Genomic DNA, 19,900 nt, shown 5'->3' on the forward strand with positions numbered 1-19,900 from the left:
AAAGTGTTCTATCATTGAGTTTCATCTTCAGCCCTTAAACACCTCCAGAAAAAGTGAACTGTGTTGATAGAAACTCCCCACATGTATTGTTGTTAATGGACACAGTAGTAAACAACAAAAAAATCGACTTAGTGTTAAGGACATTAAAGCCTCTTACTTTCCACTTGAAAAAAGCTGAGTGAATTGAGGACCAGTTGTTGGGTCAAGGAAGAAAGATTTATTTTGTAAGCCACCAAACAGAAGACATTGGAATATCATTATGAACACAAGTTGTAAGGTCCTTGTATCTTTAGGCAAAAGAGAAGTGGGGGTATGGGATAGGGAGTGACTTGAATAATTGGTGAAACCTGGTGCTGAGTTGATATAAGTTTTGAAGGGGAGGAAGGAGACAGATTAGACTTTGTGCTCTGTGAGGCAGAGGCTTTGCTAGACAAGCATAAATACAGATGGAGGCTGTGGGGCTGTTTTTGCACTGATTTATGCTAAGGTATCCAGATGTGAGTCTGAATTTTAATTTGTCTAGTGGATATCTTTATGTAAGTTACTCAGCCTTTTGGTAACTTCTTACTTGTGAAATGTGTAAATAAGTTATCAGGAGGGTTAGGTGAGATCAAATATGTTTAGCTCTGTATTTGGCACATAGGAAGTGCTCATTAATACTAGTTTCTGTCCTTTCACTGCCCAGCCTTTCCCTTTGATCTGTGTACACACATAAGTGAATTCCAGAGGACCAGTTGAAGGGTTTAGATGTGAGGTAGGTAAACCAGCAGTAGCTCCAACATCTAGTGTAGAATCTTCTGACTGGGTACTTCCCCTTGGGATGGCCAGATTGTTGGGCCCTTGGCTTCAATAGCTCTATTACCTATTTTTGTTTTTTTTTTGGTCTTTTTGAGACAGGGTCTCCCTATGGTCACTATGTAGACCAGGCTGGCCTTGAACTCACAGAGATCTGCCTGCCTCTCTCTCCTGAGTGCTGGGATTAAAGGCGTGTGCCACCACCCCTGGCTCTATTACCTATTTTAAAAAGGAATTCTTATTGAAGCATATATATATTATATATTATCTATCTATGTATAGCTAGCATGTATCTGTATTCCCATGCCTTATTATTTACTTAAAAAATTCTTATTGAATATTGAACAGTATATGTGACGTTGTATTGTGAGAAAAATGAAACTAGTCCAAATCTATAACCAAGAGACGTGTATGTGTACAGTCCATTTAGGTTGATGTAAATCGTGCCTTTGTTACTGCTTCAGGAAGGCCAGTTTGGGTAGAGAATCTACTGAAGGTCAAAGTCTTTTTTTTTTGTAATGAATACCCTGACTTCTTGTTAGTTTGTTAGAAGAGACTTTATTTTAGGATTAATGATAAATTTATTTATGTTCTTTTTTGGGGATTGAACGGAGGGCCTGATACATTCCAAGCATGTGCTCTGTGACTAAGCCAGCCACCCCCACCAGTGCTGATGACTTTCAGAATTGAGTTATAATTTATCAAAATTTATCATTTTAAAATACGCAATTCAATGGTTTTGGTGTATGCATTATGTGATATAACCATTACCACCATCTCACTTTAGAATATTTCTGGCATCTTCCAAAATCTCTTAACAGTCAGATGCAATTCCCAATCTTTCTGTCCTCTGGCAACCATGAGTCAATTTTCTGTTTATGTGAATTTGCTTATTCTGGATATTTCATTATAATGAGATCAAACTGTCTTTTTGTGCCTGGATTCTTTCACTTAGCATGTTTTCAAAGTTCATCCATGTTGTTACTCATTTCTGTTAAATTGTTGAATAGTATACACTTTCTTGTAGCTGTGAACTATGTTGCTGTGAATAGTGTACACATGTTCTTTATAAAGTCCAGTGATTATCTTAAAATGAGGCTTAGTGCTAGTTGTACTGGGTTGATTGATTTCCTTCCCCTCCCTCCCTCCGTTTTTTTTTTTTTTTTTTTTTAAAGACAAGTCCTCTCTTGTCTACACACTGTGTAGACAAGGCTGGCCTCTGTCTCACAGAGATCCTCCTGCCTCTGCCTCCTGAGTGCATGAATGAAAAGGGTACGCCACCACGACCAGCTCCTGTATTTTTCACAAGATTTATTTTTATTATTTTACATTATGTGTGGGTGTATGTGTATATGAGTGTAGGTTTCCATAGAGGTCAGAGGTATTGGATGCCCCTGGAACTGGAATTAGAGGCAGTTGTAAGCCACCTTATACTGGGAGCTGAACTTAGGAACTCTGCAAGAGCATGACATGCTCCAGCCCCATTTTTCCTGCTTTTCATTTCTGTTGGGGCATTTTGCTCATGACTTTTAGCTTTTATGTTCTCTCCAATGTAATCTTTATTACTTGAGTTTTCCCTTTATTTCTAAATTTCTCTGATTCCTGTCACCTCTTTTGAGATTTCCCTTTATATAAAAAAATTAATTTTTTTGACCCAGGGACTCTGGCCAGGAACTGCCTGTGTAAACCAGGCTGGTGTCCAGGTCACAGAGATCCATCTGCCCCTGCCTCTACAATGCTGGGACTAAAGGCGTGAGTTGCCATGCCCAACACTTGAAATTTTCTAATTTTAACTCATGTTCTTTTTGTCTTATACCTGTTCCTGATTTTTAAAAGTCTTTTGAAGTAATTATATTTTTCATCTTGTTTCATGGGCATATCTTTTTTTCATACTTTTCACTTATTGAATGCCCGTTTCTTTTGCTTATTCTGTGGGAGACAGCTATACCTGCAATTTGAGAATGAGGCAAGGTTCAGGTGAGCTTTTCGAACTTCATAAACGCCTGCCTTGAGTTGTTTTTCTCTGTATGTTAATCCCGGGGGCTTGCTTTCTGAGATTTTTTTCTGACTTTGATTCCTCCTCCAGTTTGGTTGGGTCATCTGCTTCCTTTTTCTTTTTTTCTACGCTGCTCTGCTGTGATGTCATCTGCAGAGGAACCTTAACAGGACAGGTTTGTGAGTTCAAAAGGCTGAACAGTACGTCTGCCACTGTTTTGCTATATATCTTTCAGGTCTCACTGTTGGAATGTGCAGACCCCCCTCCCACTCTCATCTGCTGCTCTCACGTTGGTCTGTAGTAAATATCTGTGTACTCCTTGGGAGTTCTGTCAGATACAACCTTGTTGTTCCCCTGTGTGCGCCTCTATAGACACACCCATGGCTTCTCTGTAGGTTTTATGGCTAATATTCTTTGCCACAAAGTGTTGCTGAGTGGTGGCCCATGATTGGTTGGATTCTCTATCTAGCTGTCTTTTTAAAAACTCATTTATATTAATAAGAAAATTATGCTATAAAAATAAAAAACAAGTCAAGTGTGGTTGCTCACTCATGTAATCCCAGGATGTAGGCAGTAGAAGCAGGAATGTCAGTAGTTGAAGACTATCTGGGCTACATGAGACCCTGTTTTAGATACACACACACATACAGAGCAACCAACCAGCCACCCAACCAACCAACTAACCAACCAGTCACTCCCCCAAAACTAAAAAACAAAACAAAAGCCAGCCAAACAAAGGAGCAATGAAACTTGATTCAGGATACTCACAGCCAGAGGTGATTTGAGAGTCCAGTCTCCTATTGTGTTTTGTGCTAGTCAACTTTATTTTTATCCTTGCATGAACATTTCAAGCTATCAATATTAGTTTTCTATTGTTGTATAACAAGATATCACTATCTTAATGGCTAAAACTGCATATACTTAAAACATTCCTTTATTATTTATTTATTTTTTGAGATGGCATCTCTTCGTATAGCTCTCTTTGTTCCTCTGTGTGGGCCTCTATAGATGACATGATGCTTTCCTGAAACTTGGGAACTTCCTGTCTTAGCCTCCCTAGTGTTAGAATTACAGAGATCTTATCCCACAGCTGGCTATCACACAGTCTGTATGGGTCACTAGTACTGGCACAGTTTGGCTCACTCCTGTCCTTAGGGACTCGAAGACCTGATTCAGCTTTGTTCTCACCCACAGGCAGACTGGGTAGAACCTGCCCCCTTCATTCAGGTCCTTGGCCAAATTTTCCTTGCCACCTATATACTTGAAGGATCTGGCCGTGCACTATTTTGGGTGTTGAGACCACCGTTTTCTCCAAGAAGCTGCTTTGCATTTCCTGCCATGTAGCCCCATCTCTAGTTAATTCATAGCATGACAGTTTGCTTCTATAAGGCTGGCGAGAGGTTGTTAAGGAGTGTGTGTGGGCGCGTGCGTGTGTGTGTGTGTGTGTGTGTGTGTGTGTGTGTACACTGAGGATTGAAGACAGGGTCACTCTGCCACTGAGCTACACTCCTAAGAATCTTATAATCATAACGGTGTCATCCTATCCCCTTTGTCATAGAAGGAATCACAGCTTGTTTATGGTCAAGGGCAAGGTATTATATAAGAAAGAACTAATGGGGTTTAAGATGGGGGGGACCCTCTGTCTAACAATCTGGATGTTGAAGAGACTTCTGAGTTGCAGTCTGTTTAGAACACTCTTCAGATCTGAAGATGTTAGAGGTACCCAAATGCACTGAAAAAAGATTTTTTTTTTCAACTTAGTTTTATTGAAACAACCTTTTCTTTTTTCTTTTTGAGACAGGGTCTCCCTGTAGCCCCAGCTGTCCTGGAACTCCCTATGCAGACCAGGCTGGCCTTGAACTCACAAAGATCCACCTGCCTCTGCCTCCTAAGTGCTGGGATTAAAGGCGTGCGCCACCATGCCTGGCTGAAACAACCTTTTTTTAAAAAATATTTTATTATTTTTATTTATGTGTATGCTTATATTGCCTGCATGTAGGTAAGTGCACCTGTGTCATGCAATGCCCATGGACAGCTCCTAAAAATGGGCATAGTCCCTTATGTTAAGGCAAAAGAGCATTCAGTACATAGGAAAAAAGCCACGTATAAAATGCCAGTGGTGGGTCTCTTTAGGTAGGGGATCGTGGGCAAGTGTTATTTTCTCTTTGTACTCCTGTTTTGTTCCACATCTTCTATAATATGCTGGTATGATTCACCCCCTACCCAAAACACACACACACACACACACACACACACACACACACAGGGAATATTTTTTTTTTCTTCTTTTGAGACAGGGTCTCCCTGTAGCCCAGCCGGCCTGGAACTCAATATGTAGATCAGGCTTGCCTTGAACTCACAAAGATCAGCCTGCCTCTGCTTCTGGAGTGCTAGGATCAAAGGCATTGCCACCACACCTGGCAGGTTGTTACTATTTTTTAAAATTTTTAAGTTATTTTTATTATCTGTTTGTGATGGTGGTGATCAAATCCAGGAGCCTTCTGCATGTTGGTAAGTAGTACCTTGCAGTGCACTGCCCTGCACCTCCAGTCTATCTAAAATTCTGTCACCAGAGGGTGACATAGAGGTCTCTTTGTGCCTGTTGGACCATATGTATACAGACCTATATGTGGAGTTTTGTGTGTATATATTTGTTTTTCCACAAAAAGGAAAATCTTTGCTGGACTGGAGAAGTAGCTTAGTGCTTAACAGCACTTGTTCTTCCAGTGGACCCAAGTTTGAGTTCCAGCACCCATGTTGGGCATCTTACAGCAGTTTGTCACTCCAGCTCCAGGGATATCCATGGGCACCTGCACTCACATGCACATACCTACACATGTACATGACTATAAAGAAGAAATAAATCTTAAAACACCTTTGCTGTGTGCCGATGACCCTTGGACATCAAATACAGAAGAGTCGTCTGTTGTAGGTCCTAACCCTTCTTCCATTCTGAAGGTGCTTTGTTTGGGGGCTAAGTTTTGGGAACATCCTGGTAGGGCTTGACTGAGTGCTAGTCACCCCTCCCCATACTCCCCTAATGGGTGACTGGTCTTGAGCAAGTCATTTAGCTTCTCTGCCTCAGATTAGTTTCCTTCATGGAATCAAGGATAGTAAAGCTGAGGTAGAATAATTGGTCATTCAACTTCCTGAGCCATCAATGGTCTTGTAGAGAGAACTTAGAATTTAGAATCATAGATATAATTTGAGATTTGGTCCTATAACTGTGTTGCTTTTTTCAAGATATTTCTACTCTCTGAGTCTTATTTTTTTCTTTTGAAAAATTGGGCAGTCCTTTCAGTGCAGTGTTTTAGGGACCAGAGTTCTAGATGTACAGTTCTTAACACTGGGCTAAGATGCTCAGATTAGTGACAGAGGTATTTGTCCACCACTGTTAATCAAATTTAGTTATCTAGGTCCCTGGAGAAATTGGATTTTTCTTTCCTTGTCTTGGCTAAAATTCCATCCTGTTTTTCCTGGATCAAATTATTCTTTCAGCTGTATGAATCACTATTTGGTGGGAGCCAGATAGTTCTCAGCACGAGGGTTTTGTTTTGACCCAGTCTGGGTATTTGAATAGCTTTCTTTCTGTTTGGTGGGAGCAGAGGCAGGACAGGTTTGCACCTTTCTCCCTCTTTATTTTGGTCTTTTCGGCATCTTTGTACAGTCAATATCACTAAATGACTATTTAATACATCTTTTCTGCAGACCAAATTACTCTAAATATCAGCTATTCTTTTTTTCTGGGTCTCATTAAGCTTTTCAGAGTTCTAGGACTCAGTGTTAACTGATAGTGGCTGAGTTGTGGATATGTGCTGCGTGCATTCTTTAGAACTTAGGAGACTGTCTAGTTATCTTCCTTTTGTGGAGAGGAAGCATGTTGGAAGAGTTTGAGACCTGCCCAAGGCTTTATACTTGTAAGATGTTTATTGGGTCTGAATTCAGGTCTTCCTGAGTTTAAGCTCAGTATTTCTTAGGATGTTGAATTTTACATATCTAAAGAGGTGTTTATGAGATATTGATACTTTCATTCTTGTTATCTCTCTGTTTAGGGTGTTTACCCAGAGACACCTTAACACTGTGGTAAAGTAACCTAAATTAATTTAGATAGTTAGCTGTGTATGATTTGGAGTATCCACCATAGAAGAGGATTCCAGGGAGTAGACCAGAGTAAATGGCAAATACTCTTCTCTTTCCTTACTCCTTTTTGAAGGAGCTAGATTAAATTATTATATTGTGAAGGGAGATTTTTTTGTATAGATTAGTGAAAATATTTCCAGAGATTGACATTATCAGTAGAATTAATTTTTGTTTTTGTTTACTAATGCACAGATTTGCTAGTGGTAGTGTATTTATTTGGTTGAAGATTTCTGTAGTTTTCTTTCCTAGGAGTTATTCAAATACCAAAAGACATTTCTGAACCATAGATTTGATTGGATCACTAACTTTTGTGTTTTATTTCTTTTGAGTCTTTGAATAAAAGAAATCTGAAATTAAAAGAAGCAAATTGTTATGGGATCTTTCGTTTGGGAGAGCTGTGGCATCTTCAGTAGCAACATTGCATAAAAATCATCTCATTTATTTAGCCTGAATTCTATGTCCTAGAGATAGGCGCTGTATATTCCTTTATCTTTTTAGCTTCAAATACTTTTTTTTTTTTGAGACAGGCTCTCCTTGTAGCCCCAGCTGACCTGGAACTCTCTATGTAGACCAAGCTGGCCTTGAACTCACAGAGATCTGCCAGCCTCTGCCTCCTGAGTGCTGGGATTAAAGGCGTGCACCACCATGCCTGGCTCAAAGACTTTGTAAATAAATAAAAAACAGCATTATTATCATGATCATTATTATTTTGATATTTTGAGACAAGGTCTTATGTATCCCAGGCTGGTCTGAAACTTGCTAAGTTCCTGATCTCCTGCCTCTCTCAGGTGCAAGGATTACAGGTCTATGTGTCCCCAAATCCAGGTGTACATGATAGCCTTTTAAAATTACGTATGTTCCATATAATGATTTAGAAATTAACAAATAGGCTATAGATAAAAGAAAAATCTCAGGATTCAAATATAAAACTTATATTGTTTATTATGTTAACAGAGTTTAGTTCATCTAACCTGTAAATCACAGACATCATCAATAAGGAATTGTATCCTTAAGAAACAGTGGGGTATTTTGAAAAAATTGGAAGACTTACCATGAGTTTAAACACTTCAAGCAATGCCACCACTGAGGATAGCCAAAGGTAAGCCTCCAGTTTCTTCCTTGAGTTGGAAAATGCTTTTGATTGCAAGAAACAGAATTAAGCTGGTGATGGAGCTATTTTAAGAATTCTAATGAGATGATAAAGGAGGTAGAAGCTTCTTGGAATTTGGGCAGCCGTACCTAGAAGCATAGTGTCAGATCTAGAGACTGGGCACTGATGTGTTCCTTTGTTAACTTGGATCACAAAGATCTGTGTGACCTTTCTCCTGTCCGTTGGAGACTTGCTTATTCTCCATTGTTATAAATTCTTTCCTTGTTTACATTTGTTTTGGTCATTGTTCTGTTTTTCCATAACCTCTATGGCTCTACTTGCTTCATTGCTGCGGCTCTCATTCATGGCTTCCGCTTGTGCATTCTTTGAGTTTTGGCTCCCTTTGCTGACTGCTTTTACTAGGAGTGTTAGTGTGCATTTCAAGAAGATGCATCTTTGTTCTTCATCTTTTTCATACCATGCGTTTCCTTTTGCTTTAGGTAAGGTGCTTATGTTTATTGCTTTTACTTCTGGTGGATGGGGTCCAGAATATACAACTGGACCATTTTTAAAGATGTAATTTTTTCCTGTGTGTTTTATACATGTGGTATATATACATGTAATCTTAGCATGCAGGAGGCAAGGTAGGTAGATTTCGGTGAGTTTGAGGTAGGCTGTTCTGTAGAGCAAGTTCCAGATCAGCTAGGACTGATTGCATAGTGAGACCTTGTCTCAACAAACAAAAAACAGCAGGAAAGTAGTGTTTAGAACTTTTTTAGTCACAGAACAGAGTAGCTCTGCTGCATTTAAAAATAGAACGTTTGGAGTTGGAGCCTGTATTTTCTAAGTACACTATTTAAATCCAACAGCCTCTTCTGACCTCCACGGCATTGCGCGACATGGGTGTACTCACATGCAGGCAATACATGCATATACATAAAAATAAAAATAATAAGATAAATTTTTTTTTCGGTCTTTTTGAGACAGGGTCTCCCTGTAGCCCCAGCTGACCTGGAACTCACTATGTAGACCAGGCTGGCCTTGAACTCACAAAGATCCGCCCGCCTCTGCCTCCCGAGTGCTGGGATTAAAGGCGTGCGCCACCATACCTGGCCCTTTATTATTATTTTTTTAATTTTATGTGTATGAGTGTACTGCCTGCATGTTGGTATGTACACCCGTGTCATGCAATGCCTGCAGAGGACAGAAGAGGCCATCGGATCCCCTGAAACTGGAGTTAGGGACAGTTTTTAGCTACCGTGTGGGTGCTGGGATTCAAACCTGGGTCTTCTGCAAGAACAACCAGTATTCTTAACTGCTGAGCCATCTCTCCAGCCCCATTTAAAAAAAATATTTTACACTTGTTATTACTTAATTTTTAAGGGATCCCAGGGCTTATCAGACAGCTTCTGTTAAAACCACCCCCTTCAGTCCCCTTCCATCAGCCAGGATTTGGGTTATGGGGTAAGGATTCTATACATTGTAAAACTTATCAGGGGAAATAGATCCGAGTGCAGGAGCCTGTTCTGCTTCCAAGATCTTTGAAGGAGATGCAGGCTGTCTTTGACCAAAAGGTGCAGACAGTCTGCTTCTCTTGTCTTCCAAGACCAGGGTGCTCATTAACTCAGTTTCTGCATTCTCAGGGGCTTGCAAAATCATGAGGCCTGTTGGAGAGGGGGCTGCTGGAGATCTGAACCCTAACATTACTGAGGGTGAAATGATATGTGGTATAATGGTTTTAATTTGAATTTTCTTTTTAAAAATTTTATCTATCATCTATCTATTTTTGTCTTTTTGAGATAGGGTCTCCTTGTAACCCCAGCTGGCCTGGTACTGGCTATGTAGACCAGGCTGGCCTCGATCTCACAGAGATCTGCCTGCCTCTGCCTCTCCTGAGTGCTAGGATTAAAGGCATGTGCCACCATGCCCAACTTTATTTATTTATTTATTTATTTATTTATTTATTTATTTATTTATTTATTTTTTGCTTTGAAGAATTATTATTTTTTTATCATTTAAAACATTTTTAATAATGACATGATTAGAAGAAGCATTTCACTACAGCTTTAACATATTCAGTAACACACTCCAGAGCAAGAGTACATCTCTTTCACAAGTGTATCATTGAAATCTACCTGATGATTTTACATCCATACTCAGGTACTAAGTAGCCGAGTATAATCGACTGTGACTAGTTATAATCAGATACATAGAGATTAAAGACACATGTGCAAACATGTGTTAGTAGCATTAAAAATTAAGGAACAATATATTCTAAAATGAAATGGAGATCTTTTCTAAAGGTTAAAAAGTCATTCAATTTTATGTCTTACAGGGCTTATACTGAGTTCAGTATTGTATTTATTTTTATTTTACATGTATGAGTGTTTTGCTTGAATGTATGTCAGTGTACCACGTATGTGAAATGCCTGTGGAAGCCAGAAGAGGGCGTTGGATCCCCTGGAACTGGCGTTATGGACAGTTCTTAGGGGCCATGTGGGTGCTGGGAACAGAGCCCAAGTCCTTTGCAAGAGCAGCCAGTGCTCTTAACTGCTGAGCCACTACCTCTGCAGTCCCCAGTGCTCACTCTTAACCACTTAGCTATCTCTGTAGCCAATTGGAATTTTTGTACAATTAATGATGTACATCTTTGCATGTGCCTTTGATCACTCATATGTCTTCCTTGGTGAAATGTCCTTCTGATCTTTTACCCATTTTTTTGAGTTATTTTATTATTATTGAGTTTTAGGAATTCTTTGTATATTCTGGATACAAGTCCTTTATCAAATAATACAAGTATTTTTTCCCATTTAGTGGCTTCACTTTTCATTTTGTTTTTTGGTTTCTTTTTTTGAGGGTGCAGGTTTCTGGCGAACAAATCCCCAGGGCCTTGCATATACTTGACAGGTGCACTACCACTGATACATGCCTGTCTTTCATTTTCTTAGAATATTTTATTATTTTTATGTGTATGAGTGTATTGCCTGCATGTATGTAAGTGCACCTGTGTCATGCAATGCCCATGGAAGTCAGAAGACGGTATTAGATCCCCTGGAACTGGAGTTATGGACGGTTGTTAGCCAATATGTAGGTGCTGGGAATCGAACTTGGGTCCTCTGCAAGAGCAGTCAGTGCTGTTAACTGCTGAGCCATCTCTCCAGCCCCCCTATTTTATTCTTTTAATGCTATTACAGATGAAATTGTTTTTTAAATTTTTATCAAATTTTCATTGCTAATATGTAGTATGCTTAATTTTGCACATTAATTTTTTTTATTTTTGTAACTGCTGAAATTGTTTTTTAATTTCTAGTTTAGTCTTTTCTCTCATTGCGTTTCTTAGGATTCATATCCATTGCAATAGAAAACAAATTTCTGTTTCAGTATGCATCTTCCTCCGTCTGTCTCACTTTTCTTTCCTTCCTGCACCTTTAAGACTGCCAAGAAGATCTTGAATAGAGGTTTTAATAACAGTCATCTTTTCTCTGTTCTCTATGTTAGCGAAATCTTTAAGGTTCAAACCATCATGTGCTATTAACTTAGCTATAGGTTGTTTGTATATGTTCTTTATCAAGTATGGATATTTGGAACCTGGTTCAGGCCTGGCTCAGGCCTGTGATTCCAGCTGCTTGGGAGGCTGAGGAAGGATGATGACAAGATCAAGACCTACTTGGTCTACAGAGTGAGTTAAGGCCAGCCTGGGCAGCTTAGTGAGACTGTGTTACAAAATGAGAAATAAAAAGAAAGCTTGGATATAGCTCAGTGGTAAAGTGCTTGCCTAGCATGTGTGAAGCTCTAGGTTCAATTCCTAATATTGCAAAAAACCAGAAAACAGTATGGATATTTCCTTCTACCTAGTTTATGGGTAATTAAAAAACAAATCAAGAACAGTTGCTGTCTCTTTTTTCTGAGTCTGTAGAGGTGGTCACATAGTTTTGTCCTTTGTTTTATTAAAATGGTGCATTATATCAATTGACTTTTTGACATTATACCAGTCTTTCATTTTTGGAATAAATTCTACTTGGCTATGTTATAAAATAATTTTTAGATGTTGTTGGATTTGGTTGATGTTGTTTTACCAGTGTTTTGTTGATGATTTTTGCATTTGTGCTCATGAGATATCTAGTCCGTAGTTTTCCCTTCTTTGTGGTGTTTTTGCCTGTTTTGGTATCAGGGTTAATGCTGGACTCATAAAATGGTTTGGTTCCTCTTCCTGCAGTGTTCCTTATCCTGTAATGTGAGATAGGTATTATTTCTTCATTACATGTTTGGTGGAATTTACTGAGGCTGTTTGAGCTGGATCTTTTTTGTGCTTACAATTTTGAAGTAGGGCTGGAGAGATGGCTCAGCAGTTAAAGACACTGGCTGTTCTTGCAGAAGACCTGGGTTCGAATCCCAGCACCCACATGGCAGCTAACAACTGTCCATAACTCCAGGCCCAGGGGATCCAACAGCCTCTTCTGACATCCGCGGGCATTGCAGGACATAGGTGCACTTACCTACATGCAGGCAATACACGCATACACATAAAATAAAAATAATAAAATTTAAAAAAGATTTTAAAGTGATAATTCAATAACCTCTGTTATAAATTAATTCATACTATCCCATTTGAATTAGTTTCAGTAATTTGTATTTTTTAGAAGTTTGTCCATTTGTTCTAAATTATATAATTTGCTGGCATAAAATTAATTATTCGTGATATTTTCTTACAGTTCCTCTTGATGGTAGTGCTGTTTCTTTCATTCTTTAACTTTATAACGTGAGTTTCTTCTCTGTTTTTACCTCTGTTCATCTAGCAAAATGTTTATTATCTTTTCAAAAAATCAAATATTGACTTCACTGATTTTATCTGTTCTGTTTTAGTGTATACTTAAAGTTGTATATACACATTGTTTAATCCAATTTTTCCAATGCTTGCTGCTGTTAGGAAAAACAGTAGTCGTAATTTCTTTGAGACAAATCACTTTCTTGATTCCAGAAACAGTCATATTTAGCTCTCTGAGATAATTTTCTTTTTCATCTGAATGGTTTGAAATTTTCTCCTGTTACTATTTGATTTTTCAGTTTTAATCATTGTCTCTTGACTTTTCACACTGATAATCATAATTTAGTCCCATTCCTTCTGCTCCTTTCTATTTTTCCACATGTACTAATATATTCCTGGCTAAATTTGTTATTCAGTCTTTATATTGTTATAATCCTGACAGTGTTCATGATTAGCAATATGTAGTATAATGGTCCATTGGGAGGCTGAGCATCAACAGTGACCTGCAGCTCAGCCAGACCCATGATCATCAAGGTAACAGCTGATAGCTTGTGGTACACTGTGTTCTAAGCTATGGTACTTGGTAGGTTAGCTGCTTTCCCCACTGCTTGCTCTGATTTCAACTCTCTTAGCTCAATCATCTCCCAGCTTGCCACCTTCCAGTGTTTTACTGCTGTTATTTCATCTTTCCATCTTGTGATTTCTACCTCTGAAGTTCTCTTTATCGTTACTTTAATGAGGTTTTTTGTTTTCTTTGTTTTGTTTTGGGTAGGGCAGAGTATAGTGCTTTAGTTTGCTATTTTAAAGCAAAAATATGTTCTCATTTATTCTTTAGTAATGTATATACATTTATAGTAATTAAAATGTGTTATTAAAAATAGAGAAGTCACTCTTTGCCAAAGCATGTGACATGATTAGATGGTTTACATACCAATCTTGAACAATGTAGTATATTTTCAGTGGACAGTATTTTGTTGCTAGTAAAATACTACTTTGCATTTCTCCTGAAGATTGGCCATGGACATCATTTACTAGATTGTGAATTTCTTTATCATATTCCGTATGGCTTTTTTTTGTTGTTGTTCTAAATGTAAGCTTTCAGAAGTATCAGAAATGCTGTAAAATATATTTTGAGAATTGTCTTTTATTATCACATTGTTTTGTAGGTCAAAAAATGTCTCATTGGATGTAAAACAAATCCTTAAAAATGAAACAGAGTCAGATATTGCTGCTGATCTCAGAAAGAAACTCCATCGGGCTAAGAAAGAAAAATTAGAAATGACAACTAGGCACAACGCAGAGGTAGAATTTATTTTCCTCCCAAGTAATGTTAAAAGTTGACTTTAAGTTCTTGTTGTTGTTTTTTGTCTTTTTTTGACAGGGTCTCCTTCGTCCCAGCCTACCTGGAACGCACTATGTAGACCAGGCTGGCCTCAAGCTCACAGAGATCTGCCTGCCTCTGCCTCCTGAGGGCTGGGATTAAAGTTGAGCCACCAGGCCTGGGGTGAGTTTTAGTTTTTAGTTTCATTTCATATTTGAAACTACATTTAACCTTTACCACTATTCTATTCTTATACTTAAAAGCAAAATGTAATAAAGAAAACACTTTTTATACAACAAAATTATATAGGAATGTTATATTATTCATATGTTGTCTTAGATGTATTTTAATTAATTTAAAAATAGCTACATTTTATTTATTTTTTATGTTTGCATATGTGTGTATATTGGGAGGGTACAATGGTGCCTTGACACTTGTGTGGAGGTCTTAAGACAACATTGGAGAGTTGGTTCTCTCCTTCCACCTATGGGTACCAAGGATGAAACTCAGGACACCAGGCATGGCAGTAGGCACCTTTAACTGCTAAACCTTGCAAGCCAGATATATAAATTACCTGTGGAGACCAGAAAATGGAGTCACATTCCCTGGAACTGGAGAGTCGTGAGCCGTCATGTGGGTGCTGTGAACAAAACCTGGGCCCTCTGCAAGAGCAGCAAGTGTTCTTAACTGCTGAGAAATCTCTTCAGACCATGCCAGCCATTTTAATTATTAGGTTTGATTTAACCAAAAGTATAATTGATGAATGTGTTTGATGACTAAGGAAGTTATAAATTATGTTTGTCTGCCCTGGGGCAATAAGATATAATTCTTTTAAAGTCATCATAAAGATTTTCTGGTTTTGACTTATGTTTTTAAAGCCCTGAGATTTTCATCTTGTTTTTTAAAAAATATTTTATTATTTTTATTTTATGTGTATGAGTGTATTGCCTGCCATATGGTTGCTGGGAATTGAATCTGGGTCCTTTGCAAGAGCAGCTAGTGCTCTTCACTGATAAGCCATCTCTCCAGCCCCTTCATTTTGTTTTTAAATATTGCTTGTTATCTAAATTTCTGCCCCTTAAAATCTTAATGGTAAATGATATTTGCATAATGCAAATGAATCTGAAGCAAACATTGGGGTTGCCTTAAACTTGTTGCCTCTCATGCTGGGTGTGGTGGCACACGTCTTTACTTCCAGCACTTGGGAGGCAGAGGCAGGCAGATCTCTGTGAGTTCAAGGCCAGCCTGGTCTACGTAGTGAGTTCCAGGACAGCTGGGGCTACAGGGAGACCCTGTCTCAAAAAGACAAAAAAAAAAAAAACCCAACAAAAACAAAAAAACTTGTTGCCTCTTGCCTGTTGCCTCTTGCCTGCTTCCCCCTGGAGCTGAGAACTGAACTCAGGGCCTTGTCCTAGTTAGTAAATTGATTTATCACTGCACTAAATCCCTAACCCCAATATTAAACTTGTAATTAATGTAGTTCTGTGATTCTTTTAAAAAATAAATATTTATTTTGTTTTTGCTTTTGTTTTTGTTTTTTGAGGCAGGTGTAATAGGGCACTTTCTTGACCATAGCTACGCCATGTTAAAGTGTAGGCTGACTCTAGTTTCTGAAATTATCAGGCAGTTAGCCCAAGGTATGGGAACACATGCCAGCTGGACCCTGGTTGTCTTGGGAACATATCAGAGCATCCTACAGTGCTCCTGCTAATTGCTGATTTATGGCTTCTGTAGGTTATGCTTGGCTTGCTTCTGCAAAATAACAATTGTTGATAAATAGAATAGAAATTATTAAGGAGACTCTCTACCTATATGCTTGGGAGCTTAAACTTTTCACTCCTGGTTATAGTTTCTGTATATAAAAAGTATCCCACAACTTTTAGAGGTTCCTAAGATACAATTGCTGTATAACAAAACCACCCTAGAGGGAACTTTGTGACTGGTAGAGACAAAGTAGAATGACAGTAAGATTTCTCCAGATTCACCTGTGTGTTTGTCTGTTCGTGGTATTTGTGGATCCCAGACTATAACAGGTTCTCCATGTAGCCCCAGCAGACTTGGAACTCACAGCGTAGACCAGACTGGACTTGAACTCACAGAGATGCTTCTGCCGCCGCCTCCCAGGTGCTGGGGTTAAAGGCATGTGCCACTAAGCCCGGCTACAATTTTAATTTTTATTTATGTGTATGTCTGTGAGGCTGTGTGAGTGTATGCCACATGTATGTGGGTGCCTGTGGAAGCCACCTGAGATGGGTGTTACCAGTCTTAACTACTGAGTCATCCCTTCAGCGCCCATTTGCTTTCTTGATTATGTTTAGGAACTTGAAACAGGAGAAAATGAATGTTTAAAATATTTTATTTATAAAAAACCTCAAAATATTTTATTTTTATTTTATGTGTATGAGTGTATTGCCTGCATGTATGTAAGTGTACCCCTGTTGTGCAATCACATGGGGATAAGAAGAGGGTGTTGGATTCCCTGGAGCTGGAGTTACAGACAGTTGTTAGCCTTCATGTGGGTGCTGGGAATCAAACCAGGGTCCTGTGGAAGAGCAGCCAGTGCTTGTAACCACTGAGCCATCTCTCCAGACCCAGAAAATGAATTATTTTTTTCAATTTTTTTTTTCGGTCTTTTTGAGACAGGGTCTCTGTCTAGCCCCAGTTGGCCTGAACTTGCTACATAGACCGAGCTGGCCTTGAACTCACAGAGATCTACCTGCCTCTGCCTCACGGAGATGCACTACCATGCCCAGCCAGAAAATGAATTTTTAAATGTTTACTTTTTGCTTTTTAGGTATAATTTTCCGATTAAAATATGTCATTTTTCTTTAAGAAGTTAGTGTAGTAATTTTTTGTTTTGTTTTGTTTTTTGTTTTCTCTAATGGAATCTCTATACTAAGAAACTTAATGAGTGGTTTGGTAAGCTAGTGCTACCTTTTGGATGCTTCAGAAAATATATGTTTATACTATTTTTTTTGAAGCAGGGTCTCCCTGTAGCCCCAGCTGTCCTGGAACTCACTATGTGGACCAGGCTGGACTTGAACTCACAGAGATCCACCTGCCTCTGCCTTCCAAGTGCTGGGACTACAGGCGTGCACCACCATGCCCGGTTATGTTTTGTTTTTTTGAAAAAGAATCTCCTATAGCCCCAGCTGGTTTGAAACTTGCTATGTAGACCAAGCTGGCTTTGATCTCATATAAATCCATCTGCCTTTGCCTCTCAAGTGCTAGGGTTAAAGGCATGAGCCACTACACTCAATCCAACATTCTTTTTTAATATTTAAAAAAATTAAAAATTATTTTTATGTGTATGAGTACTTTGCCTGCTTGTATATAAGTGCAGCTGTGTCATGCATTTCCCACAATTGTTGTGGAGCACCCCTATTTCTTCCCACATTTTGTGTTGAATTTTGCTCCACCTCTTCTTATTTCCATGTGCATTGCACAACAGGGGTGCACTTACATACATGAAGGCAATCCATACACATAAAATAAAAATAATAGGTATATATATTTTTTAATAAATAATGGTTGTTAGTCACTATGTGGGTGCTGGGAACTGAACCCAGTCCTCTGGAAGAGCAACTAGTGCTCTTAACTGTTGAGCCATCTCTCCAGCCCCAGATTATACATTCTTATAAATATTATGGAGTAAGGTTTCTCTGAGAAATTTAAATGTTTGAGTATGTAATTTCAGCATCTTGGAGACAGGTTTTAATGTTAGTTCATGAGCTCAGGAATCTGTTTTTAGCTGTCAAGCTATGAGAGCCAGATCGCCAGGCTACGGTCTGAAGTGGAAAAAGGAGAAGCAGTGCGACAAAGTCTGGAGTATGATCTAGCTGTTGCTAGAAAGGAAGCTGGTCTGGGAAGACGGGCTGCTGAGGAACGATTAGCGGAGGCACAGAGGATCCAAGAAAAGCTCTGTGGTAAGACTATTTCTGCCCACGTTTAGTGTTGAACTTTGCTCTGTATGTTTGCTCACATGTCCATATAGGATCCGATGTGGTGTTTTGATTGAGTGGCCTTTTTTCTGTGTGTTTGATTTTTTTTGTCCATGTTGGGAATTCACCCCAGGGCTTCCTGCTTTGCAGACAAGCACTCTGCAGCTGCACCACATCTTCAGTCTGATTGAGTTTTTGAGACATTTCTTTTCTTGGGATAAGGGAGGTTCTCATGTATCCCAGATTGGCCTCAAACTTCTTGTGTAGGTGAAGATGACCTTGAGCTTCTACTTCCCTTGCCCCCACCACCCATGTGCTGGGATTATAGATAATGTTCCACTACACCTGATTTATGCAGTGCTGTGGATCGAACCCAGGGCTTTGTGCATACTGGAAGGCACTCTACCAACTGAGCTACATTCCTAACTCTATTAATTTTTTTTTTTTTTTTCTTTTTGCGGCCCTGAGAAGGGCCTTTGGGTCAAAAAACTAAAAAAAAAAAAAAAAAAAAAAAAAAACAAACTAACAGCTATCTTAGCCTAGCAGACTAGTAAATCAGATATCTTAGCCTCCGAAGCCATACAGCGTGCGGCCCTGGCGCTTGAGTGAGTAGACCATGTCCATGGCTGTGACTGTCTTGCGCTTTTTAAATTTTTATGTTGCTGTGTATATGTAAAATCAATACAAAATTCCATTCACCATTTTTTTACAGTACTTGTGATACAGGAGAGAAAGAACATCCCCTAGGCGGCTCTTAGTCTCATTCGTATAAGAATTTAAGAAGGGATTCATATGGTCGCTTTAGGTCAGTTTTATTAGAATTTAAAGAAAAATCCTCAGGCCAGGCACGCTGGAAATCTCAGCAGCAGCCTTGAAAAGGAGAATGGAGGGAAAAGGAAAGAAAGCCATGAGGCCATGCAAGTTTAGAACCTGCATGGGGGTCAGACACATGGCCAACTGGCAGCCACATGGCAGGGAGAAGGAAGCGTTAGAGAAAAAGTAAAGAAGTACGAGTTGCTGGGGCAGCCCAAAACATGAGGGAAAGCATGCTTAGGAAAATACATGAAGAACAGGAGAGAGGCTGCAGACTTACAGAAAGCCAACATCTGCGGGGGGGCGGTGGGGTGTGTGTGTGTGTAGTGGGGGTGTGTGTGGGTGTGTGTGTGTCCCGAAGCACTGCGCTAGGAAGCCAGATTCCAAGCAGGAAACTTGACTATCTCATTAACACAGCAGGTATCCCGCCCATTTATTTAGAATGACTTAAGGTGAACCTGCCTTCCTAGGAATTGTCCTATGATCAGGTGATTGACCAGTGAAACTAGAAAGGCGGGTCTTCCAACAGGTAAACTAAAGATTTTATTTTTTGACCAGTTAATCTATGGGCTTTTTGCTACTGTAACACTTGTTCCATAAATAATAAGCAGAATCACAAAGGAATTAAGTGTAGATCCATGGTATGTGTACACACACACACACACACACACACACACACACACACTCTAGGCCCCTCCATATCATAATCTGAACCAGAATTTCTAGCTGGAGAATCTGTGTTTGAGAAACACTGCACATGATTTTGTTGATATTTAGGTTTATGGTCCTTGAAAAGAAAAACGTACTGGACATAACCCTTAAAAGCTCTCTGGTATGTAGCACTTAGTTATAAATAAGCCTTTTAAGTATAAATAAATATCCATTAAAAAAAATTCACTTGGGGGACTGGAGAGATGGAGAGATGGCTCAGTGGTTAAGAACACTGGTTGTTCTTGCAGAAGACTGGGGTTTGAATCCCAGCACCCACATGGCAACTAACAGCTGTCTGTAACTCCAGTTCCAGGGGATCTGACAGCCT

General features: G+C 39.2%; 1 protein-coding gene across 3 annotated transcripts in view; it reads left to right on the plus strand.

Annotated features, from left to right (window-relative positions):
- Ccdc171 (coiled-coil domain containing 171) overlaps positions 1 to 19,900 on the plus strand; it is a 484,039-nt gene that overhangs the window by 1,516 nt on the left and 462,623 nt on the right. For all 3 annotated transcript variants that reach the window (XM_029565763.1, XM_029565764.1, XM_029565765.1), the window contains exons 2-4: positions 7,886 to 8,030; positions 13,953 to 14,088; positions 17,859 to 18,033. In XM_029565763.1, the coding sequence (XP_029421623.1) occupies positions 7,984 to 8,030; positions 13,953 to 14,088; positions 17,859 to 18,033 (358 nt within the window). In that variant the 5' untranslated portion in view covers positions 7,886 to 7,983. The remainder of the gene's footprint in view (positions 1 to 7,885; positions 8,031 to 13,952; positions 14,089 to 17,858; positions 18,034 to 19,900) is intronic.

The sequence above is a fragment of the Nannospalax galili genome, unplaced genomic scaffold (assembly GCF_000622305.1).
Source record: "Nannospalax galili isolate Female #2095 unplaced genomic scaffold, S.galili_v1.0 scaffold98, whole genome shotgun sequence".
NCBI lineage: Eukaryota > Metazoa > Chordata > Mammalia > Rodentia > Spalacidae > Nannospalax > Nannospalax galili.